Here is an 11681-nt window from a genome sequence, read left to right on the forward strand (position 1 = left end):
ACCCTAAATGTCGCCACGTTTGCGTCTCCATCCCGGAATATGACGCTGGTAGCTCATTAGCTCCATTCAAGCCTACAAACTGCATCACCCTCCTCCTCTGCCCAGACCTGGGGGCTCCAACACCTTTCGCTAGGTCTGGCTGTGGCCTCTGAGCGAACCTTCCGTACAGTATGGCGGCTCCCGAAGCCCCGCCCCAGGACAGAGTTTTCCGTACAACATGGCTGTCTACAGAGTGCGATTCCCATCCACTTCCGCCCAGCTACCGGAAGTTTCTATTTGAAACCGAGGCGGCAGACCTAGCCGGTGGCACGACAGTTGCTGCAGGGCATCTTTTGAACCAGAGCGACAAGGACTGCGGGCAGGACCGGCGGGCTCCTGGGTTCGGCTTTCCCGGGTCGAGGGACTGGGCTGGATGGGAGGAGGATGGAATGAGCTGGGAAAGGAGGATTTTCTCTTTTCCAACCCCGAGCCGGGGCCTGTCGAGTCGCGCTATCCCCAGGCCCTCCACTCTCTCGGGCCCAGTGGCCCAGCGCTGGGTAACATTCATCCTGTACCTTCCAGGGTTCAGCCGTGCCGCCTCGTTACGATGACCAGTGTGGTTAAGACAGTGTATAGCCTGCAGCCCCCCTCTGCGCTGAGCTGCGGCCAGCCCGCAGGTGAGTGTCCACGCCACGCCCGGGGCACTGCGGCCTGGCCTGGGATGGTCTCGGGAGTGTGGAGATCGAATGGGTGGCGCGGGCACGGGTAAGGGCGTCCCGTCGGCCCTGAAAATCTGCGAGCCCCCTATAACCAGGCTTATGTAGGTTTATGATGGGAGTTAGGGGAAGGGCCATGTGATAGGATTTTAGACGCGCTCTGCATTTTTCTGCCCGCATGTGTACTGTATTCATCAGTTAGATTCAAGTTGTTGGTTATTGTACAATGTTATTCCCATTAAGCTAGGAATCCCCTTCTAATCGGTTATCGTCTTATTTCCAGACTTGGGCTATCTTGAGGGATTGGGTTTGTTTTCAGGGAGGAAAGAGGAGACTCATTTGAGAAGTGGGATACTTAGGGTTCTTTGTTCACCTTTATATCTGCACCGTGTTTCTCATTACCACATTCTCAATACACGTTTGTTGAGTGAAGTGGGAGAGAGGGGTTAGACCTAGGCACAGTATTTGAGAAACTTGGGCGAAGAAAGAGACATGATTAAAAATAGTTTTTAGTTGCTTTGCCATCTGCTTTGTGTTGCTTTGCTTGTGGTTGAAAGTCATCTCATGGGGTCTGCAGTCGGGGAACTGCCTAATCTAGAGATTATAGTACAGAGTAAGCTTCAGACATCAGAAAACTGTTGTGGGAGATTATGGAGTAGCTATTTATGATCCCTTCCCAGATGATTCCACTCAGCTGGTACATAAACCTTGGCAAGATGGAGCTCTGAAGTGGCCAGGCGCGGTGGCTCACGCCTGTAATCCCAGCACTTTGGAAGGGCGAGGTGGGCAGATCACGAGGTCAGGAGATCGAGACCATCCTGGCTAACACGGTGAAACCCCGTCTCTACTAAAAAATACAAAAAATTAGCCGGGCGTGGTGGCGGGCGCCTGTAGTCCCAGCTACTTGGGAGGCTGAGGCAGGAGAATGGCATGAACCCGGGAGACGGAGCTTGCAGTGAGCCGAGATTGCGCCACTGCACTCCAGCATGGGGGACGGAGCGAGACTGCGTCTCAAAAAAAAAAAGATTGAGCCCTGAAGTAAATAATAGGCTTTTCTCCAAAGGCTTAATGGGTTGTTTGTTGTCTTGTGTTGCCTCAGAACACCTGAATGGTAATCCTGGCACCAGCGGGGACTAGGAGTTGCTGAAAGAACTGGAGCCAGGTCTCAGCTGCTGTGTTATTCCCTTAGATGCAGTGCCTCTCAGTTAGTGGGCAGTGACTAGCTCTCTCAGCCAAGTTGGAAGTGTTCATCTCTTTGATTTCTATCTCTGTCCCAGCTTTATGATCGTATGTAACTAGAACAGTTTCACATTTTTAGGCTGCCTCCCAGGATTTTTGTTTTGATTTTGATCATGGGCTGGATAAGTAATAAAACAAAAAGGTGGAAAACCATATACAATGATAAACAAGTTTCCTTCCCTTCCTTGACACCAGCCATCCAGTTCCTCTCCCAGTGTCTCCCATTTCTAGGAGACAGCTTTGTTAAATCCTACTAAATTTTTCCTACGATGCAATCCTTAGATTTTAGCAAATACGAATTATTGGAACCAATTCTAGTCAGTGAAGAGTGTTAATTTTGATCAATTGACTGTTAACTCCATTTTACATGGAGTAGATTTGTTATTGTTTATAACTTACTAATACTTGAGAGAGGAGAAGATGATATTCCTCCAAGGTTACCTTTTTCTTCAGACAGACACCTCCAAAAGAACCCTTTTAATACTTCATTTGTACTGCATTTCTTCAGTTTGATTTGATTGTAATGGCTCTTAAGTTAGGTCAAACTTAAAGGGGCCATTTTATAGTGAACAAAGTGAGAGTAAGTCCAGAAAAGCCTGCATGTGAGGGTGGGGGTGCTTAACTCCAGATAAGTTACTTGAATTTGCCGTGGAACACAAATGATAGATTGTGTGGTTGCGGGGCTGGCACAAGGTTAGAGGAAAATGCTCTCCTTTGGGGAAGAAGAGTGTTATGGCAGGGCCATTTCTCTGGTTATCTGGCAAGAAGATCAGATTGGAATGCCTAATAGGGAAACTCTAAACTTAACGAAGGGTAAACAAAAGGGCTAGTGGTAGAGGCAGGCAGCATGGAAGAGGAAGGGACCAGACAGGTGGTTTAGAGATGGTCTGTGAAACAACCCATGGAACTGTAAAGTGTTTCATTTATTCAACAAGCAGTTATTGAACCCCTGTTCATATGCCAGATACTTTCCTAGGTGTTGGGGACACAAAGATGTCTTAGAATGGTTAGGAAGACATTCTGGTAAAAACAACGAAGTAACGGTTTAAAAAAACTCAGAGCAGCTCAGTCATGCCTTAGGAGAGTGTGCAGAGTGCTTGGAGGAGCTTAATGAGATGGTACAAGGATTCAACCATGTTTTACCTGCTAACTTCCAGCCTGCTATCTGCTGGTGTCCATCTCCATGTTCACTTTTATAGCCTACACCTTTCAGTTCAATGAAACTTTTGGCTACCCTCAAACATGCTGTACTGTCACATTTAAAGAATTTTGGTTTTTATTGCCAATTAGCCTGGAAGTTTTATTCTTTTGAATTAATCTTCACATGTTGAAATTTGCCAGAATGAAAATAAAGATTTGGCCAGGCATCGTGGCTCACACCAGGGAGGCCAAGGCAGGAGGATTGCTTGAGCCCAGGAGTTCGAGACCAGGCTGGGCAACATAGTGAGACCCTGTCTCTATTTTTTAAATTTTAAAACATATTTTAGGTGCCTGTAGTCCAGCTACTCGGGAGGCTGAGGCAGGAGAATCGTTTGAACCCAAGGGGTGGAGGTTGCAGTGAGCCAAGATCACACCACTGTACTCTAGCCTGGGCCACAGAGCAAGACTCTGTCTCAAAAAATAAATAATATTTTTTAAAATAAAGTAAAATAAAGATTTATGACAACTTTGAATGGAGCTCTGTTTGTTACAGGGTTGCAACTGTCGGGTCATGATGCCAGAAGTTTTACCTCTCATTTTCCTTTGCAGACACACAAACTCGGGCCACTTCTAAGAGTCTCTTACCTGTTAGGTCCAAAGAAGTCGATGTTTCCAAACAGCTTCATTCAGGAGGTCCAGAGAATGATGTTACAAAAATCACCAAACTGAGACGAGAGAATGGGTGAGAACAGATCATTAGTATCCATTTAGAACATCTTCCTAGAAATTGCTCAATACAAAGAATTAGAAAACAGAGTTTTGGGAAACACAAGTCTCCTGAACAATTGGCCTTCAGTCAGTGGCCCAGAGCAGTGCAGCATTGCTGAGCTGTGTGCCAGAACCCTCTGTGTTGATCTTTCTGAAGAGACACAGCCAGAGTTATAAGAGGTGTTCTTTCCTCTTTCATCGCTTGCTCTGAGCGTACAAGTGGCAGCACTGTAGTCATACACCAACCCTGAGGGGTAGTCATGCAGGGTGGGGACTAGTTGTTTTCCTAGGTTGCTGATCTGACCACACAGTCCAGCCCTAGTGTGTGTGTGTGTGTGTCCCTAGCCAGCATTCAGTTCCAGGTGAGTGAGGTTGACATGAGATAGCCATGCCATCTTGAGAGGAGCAGCTCTGTCAGGTTGTTAGGGTGGTCGGGGGCATGCCCCTTTGCTACTAATAAGCCTTTTCAATAGTCTGTGCTGAAGCAGTAGTGCATAGTCCCTCAGAGCTCTTAAGCTTGTGCCATTTGCCTTGTATGTCTGGTTCTTTCCTCAGAAACTCAAGCTGTTTGTTCTGCCTGTTCACAGCACACTTAACAGTACTATGAGTCTCTGATTCATTTATTTGTTTCTGCCCTCCTAGGCAAATGAAAGCTACTGACACTGCCACCAGAAGGAATGTCAGAAAAGGGTGAGCATCAGGGTAAATCAACTTGGCCACTATTCTAGGGTAGTGGATCTCAATCCTTGGTTCTGCATCGGAATCATTCGTGGGACTTGTTTACTGTATTAGGGTCTGGGTTCCACCTCAGGAACCTGAGTGGAATTTTCAGGGTGAGGCACAGCTAGGTGTAAGAACCATTGTCAGTGCAAGAATCACTGGTGCTACTATCTTGTGTCTCAAGCAAGAGCTTTTTGGACTCCACGCCAGGACCACTGCTGATTGGAAATCACACTTAGCTATGGCCCATCAACAGGAGGGTAAAGCCTTCAGGAGAGGAAGGGCTGGGTGTATGTAGTTAGTGATCTCAAGATGAAGATTCTGGTGATGGTGGTGGTGAAAACCTGGAGAAGGATTCATGTCTCATCTTTGAGGCTAGTTTGGAAGTTTTGCACTATCAGAAATAGAAATAATAAGCTGAAAAGTCTGTACAAATAGGTTTTAGTTCCAGATCTATTATTTGGGCATATCTTAAAAGTTTTGAAGACAGCAGGGCACACCAGCTCACACCTGTAATCACACCAACACTTTGGGAGGCCAAGGTGGGTGGATCACCTGAGGTCAGGAGTTCGAGTCCAGCTTGGGAAACATGATGAGACCCCATCTCTACTAAAAATACAAAAATTAGCCAGGCGTGGTGGTGCATGTCTGTAATCCCAGCTACTCAGGAGGCTGAGGCAGGAGGATCACTTCATCCCCGGAGGCAGAGATTGCAGTGAGCCAAGATCACGTCATTGCATTCCAGCCAGGGTGACAGAGCAAGACTCTGACTTACAAAAATAAAAAAGTTTTGAAGACAAAATACTAGCAAAAAAGACTGAGAACTTTAAGAAAAAACTCTAATATTGGTTGCCAAGACCAGCTTGGTCGGGGAGACCCTAACCCAGCGGCGCTAGAGGAATTAAAGACACACGGAAATATAGAGGTGTGAAGTGGGAAATCAGGGGTCTCACAGCCTTCAGAGCTGAAAGCCCCAAACAGAGATTTGCCCACATATTTATTAACAGCAAACCAGTCATTAGCATTGTTTCTATAGATAGTAAATTAACTAAAAGTATCCCTTATGGGAAATGGATGGGCTGAATTAAAGGAATACGTTGGGCTAGTTAACTGCAGCAGGAACATGCCCTTAAGACACAGATCGCTCATGCTATTGTTTGTGGCTTAAGAATGCCTTTAAGGGCTGGGCGCGGTGGCTCACGCCTGTAATCCCAGCATTTTGGGAGGCTGAGGCAGGAGGATCACAAGGTCAGGAGACCATCCTGGTTAACACGGTGAAACACTGTCTCTACTAAAAATACAAAAAATTAGCTGGGCGTGGTGGCGGGCGCCTGTAGTCCCAGCTACTCAGGAGGCTGAGGCAGGAGAATGGTGTGAACCCAGGAGGTGGAGCTTGCAGTGAGCCGAGATCACGCCACTGCACTCCAGCCTGGGCAACAGAGTGAGACTCCATCTCAAAAAAAAAAAAAAAAAAGCCTTTAAGCAGTTCTCCGCCCTTGGCAGGCCAGGTGTTCCTAGCCCTCATTCCCGTAAACCCACAACCTTCCAGCGTGAGCGTTAGGGCCTTTATGAACATGTTACAGTGCTGCAGAGATTTTGTTTATGGCCAGTTTTGGGGCCAGTTTATGGCCAGATTTTGGGGGGCCTGCTCCCAACAATTGGTGATATTAGAGTTTATTAGATGATAAACTAAGATTAGATTGTTTTATTAGATATTAGCCCAGCTACTGGGCTAAGAAATGCACATGTGTTTTCTCTCTTATTATTCATAATAATAATACTATGAGATGTGGGTATTGTCCTGATTTCAAAAATGAGGAAACAGGGCCTCAGGGAGGTTATGCAACTCACTGAAGGTCATATACCACTATGTAATAGCCAGGATAGAATGGGACGTGTTTGTGTAACTCTGTAGGCCGTATTTTTCTTTCTTTTTTTTTTTAGACGGAGTTTTGCTCTTGTTGCCGCCCAGGCTGGAGTGCAATGGCGCAATCTCAGCTCACCACAACCTCCACCTCCTGGGTTCAAGCGATTATCCTGCCTCAGCCTCCCAAATACCTGGGATTACAGGCATGCGCCACCACGCCCGACTAATCTTTTGTATTTTTAGTAGAGACAGAGTTTCTCTATCTTGGTCAGGCTGGTCTCGATTTCCCGACCTCAGGTGATCTGCCTGCCTCAGCCTCCCAAAGTGCTGGGATTACAGGCATGAGCTACCGCGCCTGGTGTGGGCCATACTCTTAACGCTTATATCTTTTCATGTAAGTACAACTATTATTACAGCTACAAACCACTGAGTAAGCAAAAATCAGAGGAAGAGCTGAAGGACAAGAACCAGCTGTTAGAAGCCGTCAACAAGCAGTTGCACCAGAAGTTGACTGAAACTCAGGTAAGAGACCCACCAGAGCTGTTACCAGCTGCCACTGGGTGATCCACATGGAATCCTGATGGGTGGCCCCTTGGATGAGCAAGCTTGTTAATGCACAGATGCCCAAGGGCAGGAAAAAAAAGCCAGGCTTTTGCTGTGGCTGTCCAAGAGCAAGGGCAAGAAAGGGCAACCACCCCTAGGGAGTGGGACAGTTCCTGATCTGTCTGTGCTAAGGAGTGGGACAGTTCCTGATCTGTCTGTGTGGTGTTCCAATAGGTAGAGCTGAAGGACCTGACCCAGAAGGTAGAGCTGCTGGAGAAGTTTCGGGACAACTGTTTGGCAATTTTGGAGAGCAAGGGCCTCGATCCAGGTAAGAGACAGCACACAGCTAGCCTCCTTTGAAAGAATCGGTGCATGTGCCACTTCTGGGGTTGATCTTGGCAGCATGGCATAAGCTGGCCCAGTATGTGCAGGGGTTACTTTCGTAAAGCCCTAAAGATTTTGGGGAGCTTCTGTTTGTTTTCATGTGATGTTGATTTTTGCCTGGCCAACAGGATTTCAGATGATTATAGAGAGAGGGTTATCTCTTTCTTACCTGAACACTTTATGCCATTCATTTAGTGCCAACAGGTATGACCTTGCAAATAGATGAGAAATATTTTGTTCCTTTCAAGGGAGAACATTTTCTGTCTCTTCCTATTTGGGAAAGTTACTAGTGTGCTTGAAAGGAACATTTTGTTTGAACATGCTCTTCTTTTCAAGCATACTAGTAATCCCAAATGCGAAAAGAAAGAAAATACTATTTCAAGCATTCTTAAACCTGGTTAATCATCAGAATTACAGTGACTAAAATATGACTACTATTCTGACCCTGTCCCCCAGAGAGCAGAATCTGTAGCAAAGAAAACAGAAGAAGGAATTGCCCAAAGACTGTAAGAGGGCCTCAGACTGAGTCAAAGAGCCAGAGAATGCCCAGGAAAGGGGCCCAGGCCTTTTTGTATTAAGGAATACTGACTTTGAATGTTACTGGTTAATCTTTAGGTTACAGTTGAGGATTTTTTTTTTTTTTTTTTTTTTTTGGCGATGGAGTCTCATTCCATTGCCCAGGCTGAAGTGCAGAGGTGTGATTTCGGCTAACTGAAACCTCCCCCTCCTGGGTTCAAGTGATTCTCCTGCCTCAGCCTTCCAAGTAGCTGGGATTACAGGCGTGTGCCACCACACCCAGCTAATTTTTGTATTTTTAGTAGAGATGGGGTTTTGCCATGTTGGCCAGGCTGGTCTCAAACTCCTGACCTCAAGTGATCTGCCTGCCTCAGCCTCCCAGAGTGCTGGGATTACAGACATGAGTCACCATGCCCGGCATAGGATATTCTTTATAGTCACCATAAATATATATGTTTTTAAATTTAAAATTGTTTGTTATTTTGAGATGGGATCTCGCTGTGTTGCCCAGGCTGGCCTCCAACTCCTGGGCTCAAGCAATCGTCCCAAATAACTGGGACTACAGGTGTGCACCACCACATCCAACACCATAAATATTTTGTATGATTTTATTACATGCATGTGATATTATCAAAAGTAATAATTTTTTAAGGCCTGAAAGGCTCTTAAAAGTAGCTTTGTGAATTATGAACAAAACCAAAAAAAATCCAACCTATACATTTCCTTTGGACAAATTGTCCACTGACCTAAGGAGAAAGTATACTGAATTTTTGGCCATATCAAAACCTAGATTGAAAGGAGATAAAATACAGTTTTGCAGGGCAGATATGGGTGACCATGCCAAGGTGAAAACTTAGGAGAAAGTCCAGGATGAGACACTTAAGAGAAATTCCCCTCATGAATATTTCTGTACTTGTCCACAGCGGGTTTTTATTTTCTTTTGTTTAAGGTGTGTAGTTCCCTAAGTGAGATTGACTTTGTTGTATCCATCAGCTTTAGGCAGTGAGACCCTGGCATCAGGACAAGAATCCACTACTGATCACATGGACTCTATGGTGAGGGCATGGGTGTGAAAGGGCACAGGGGCTGAGTGACTGTGGGGCTCTGTAAATCTAAGAAGGTCTCTGCTATATGTTCCGTAAACTCCAAGAAACAGCCTTTAATTATCTGTGATGGTAGAAAAGAGAAATGGAACGTGTACTCAAAATAGCATATTTTACTGGAAAGGTAGCTTTGTGCTTACAAATATAAGTGAGTCTGAATTGAAAATTTAAAACACATAATAGGTAAACCTGTAGAGAGAGCTTTCTGGTTCTTCTGTTCTATACTTTATCAAATTTCTCTCCTGACTCCTTTGTTGAGAACTGTGTGGAAAGGATGTTAGCCATCATCTAATGCAAGTCTGGTTTTATATGAAGATTTGTTTACTACATTGTGCTTTCCTCTTAGTTGCTGTTAGAAACTTTGCAAGAGGAGCTGAAGGTTTTTAACGAAACAGCCAAAAAGCAGATGGAGGAGTTACAGGTGAGAGGCAGACATCACCCTGACCATTTCCTACCATGATAGGTAGATTTATGGTGGGGTCTTTCTTTCCTGTTTTTCTATTTATTTTTAATAAACTTTCTAAATAATTTTAGATTTATAGGAAAGTTACAAAGATAATACAGAAAATTTACCCTGATAGTAACGTGGTTTTTTTTTTTTTTCAACTTTTAAGTTCAGGGGTACATGTACAGGGTGTGTGGGCTTGTTACACAGGTAAACGTGTGCCATGGTGGTTTGCTGCACAGATCATCCCATCACCTAGGTATTGAGCCCAGCATCCATTAGCTATTCTTCTTGATGCACTCCCTCCTCCGCCCCCAATAGTAACATCTTACATTATCCTGGTACATTTGTCAAAACTAAGAAATCAGCCAGGTATGGTGGCTCACACCTATAATCCCAGCACTTTGGGAGGCTGAGGTGGAAGGATTACTTGAAGCCAGGAGTTTGAGACCAGCCTGGGAAACATAGCGAGACCCCATCTCTACAAAATAAAATTTAGAAAATAGCCAGGTGTGGGTGGTGCATACCTGTAGTCCCAGCTGCTCAGGAGGCTGAGGCGAGAAGACCACTTGGGCCCAGGGGGGCAAGGAGATAAAGTCTCACTCTTGTCCCCCAGGCCGGAGTGCAATGGCGTGATCTTGGCTCACTGCAACCTCCGCCTCCCGGGTTCAAGCGATTTTCTTGCCTCAGCCTCCCAAGTAGCTGGGATTACAGGTGTTTGTGACCATGACTGGCTAATTTTTATATTTTTAGTAGAGATGGGGTTTCACTGTGTTGGCCAGGCTGGTCTCGAACTCCTGACCTCAGGTGATGTGCCTGCCTCGGCTTCCCAAAATGCTGGGATTACAGGTGTGAGCCACTGCGCCCGGCAGGAAAAAAATTTTTTAAAAAAGTGACCAACATCAGTACATTACTATTAACTATATTCCAAGTCTTCATTTGGATTTTAGCAGTTTTTTCCACTAATTTTTTTTTTCTGTTACCGAGGCTTCTTACAAATGTTCACATCGCCAAGGCATGAGGCAATGTGTAACACAGTAGGTTGCTCAGAGTTGGGAATTGAGAACTATATGTAATCCATTCTATGGAAACTTGATAACTTAAGGAGGAGACCTATAGTAAACACAGATTCTTTGGTCTGGACTGCTTCAGATTGCTTGGATGAATCATGGGATATTGTACCAAATGTAGAGGATTTCATTGTTCCAGTTTAGATACAGGAGTCTAGTCCCTCTCTACTACTAGAGGGACAATTCCTAAAACCAGCACGTAGAAACAAAATCTAAAATAGAGATACAGTCTGTTGATACTCCAATGGTCTTCCTTAGTGGAATAGGAGCATAATGTTCTGATGTGGGAATTGTGTTTCCTGTTAGTCAAGAGTTTTGTGTATGTGTTGTTTTCTTTTGGAATGTCTTTCCATGCAGGCCTTAAAGGTAAAGCTGGAGATGAAAGAGGAAAGAGTCCGATTCCTAGAACAGCAGACTTTATGCAACAATCAAGTAAATGATTTAACAACAGCCCTTAAGGAAATGGAGCAGCTATTAGAAATGTAAGAAGAAGCAAGTGGCCAGATGGGTCCCTCTTGGGCATAAAATCTCAGAGGAAGCCACTTAGGACATCATCTTGGCCATGATCTTCTGGGACTCAACCATCTGCAGAATGAAAACAATTTCTACAGTAGACTTAAGGACAGTTTATGCTGAAATGGCAATTCCTCATTTAAGCAAGTTTTCCCAACCTTCAGATTGGTCAGCCCTCCTGAGCCTCACAGGTGGATAATTGAGGCCTATAAGAGAGGGGAGCCTAGGAGCTTGGATTGACCTTCTAGTCAACCACCTGACTCCAGCACACCATTACAATCGGGAGACTAGACCAACAACCAGAGGATCTAAAAGGTCACATTCAGATTTTCAGGAAGAAAATCTTCATTACAGTGGAGCACAAGTATTCCATACAAGACATCATTGAGGAGCCATGCTGTCCCCTTCTAACCTGAAACACATTCTGTCCCATCCTGGTTGGGCTTCTGTACCTTCTTATTAATTTATGAACCTGAAGTTGCTTTTGAAGTGTTTTGGGCTTAATAAATGGGGTGAAAGTATAGGTAGCAGTAACACCTACATGAAACAATACACCTTGGATCTTTTAATCTAAATTACTTTTTTTTTAAGCCTACTTTTAAAATAAATACTTCTGTAAATATTCTGACTGTAACATTGAGGAATGAAAATAAATACTTCTGTAAATATTCTGACTGT

The 11681-nt window shown here is 44.8% G+C and overlaps 1 protein-coding gene across 1 annotated transcript; it reads left to right on the forward strand.

Annotated features, from left to right (window-relative positions):
• Positions 1-11681, forward strand: KNSTRN (kinetochore localized astrin (SPAG5) binding protein). The gene is made up of 9 exons (XM_054450245.2): positions 1-379; positions 562-656; positions 3684-3816; positions 4485-4532; positions 6846-6951; positions 7207-7300; positions 8866-8927; positions 9322-9396; positions 10848-11681. The coding sequence occupies exons 1-9, from the start codon at positions 171-173 to the stop codon at positions 10974-10976; spliced, it is 951 nt and encodes a 316-aa protein (XP_054306220.1). The 5' UTR covers positions 1-170; the 3' UTR covers positions 10977-11681.

This window comes from Pongo pygmaeus, chromosome 16 (genome assembly GCF_028885625.2).
Source record: "Pongo pygmaeus isolate AG05252 chromosome 16, NHGRI_mPonPyg2-v2.0_pri, whole genome shotgun sequence".
NCBI lineage: Eukaryota > Metazoa > Chordata > Mammalia > Primates > Hominidae > Pongo > Pongo pygmaeus.

Excerpts from the sequence above, each read along its gene's own strand:
- KNSTRN (XM_054450245.2), top strand. The coding sequence starts at position 171 with ATGGCGGCTCCCGAAGCCCCGCCCCAGGACAGAGTTTTCCGTACAACA. Across the intron at positions 4,533-6,845 it reads AGAAGGAATGTCAGAAAAGG|CTACAAACCACTGAGTAAGC; the intron begins GTGAGCATCAGG and ends CTATTATTACAG. Across the intron at positions 8,928-9,321 it reads CTGATCACATGGACTCTATG|TTGCTGTTAGAAACTTTGCA; the intron begins GTGAGGGCATGG and ends CTTTCCTCTTAG.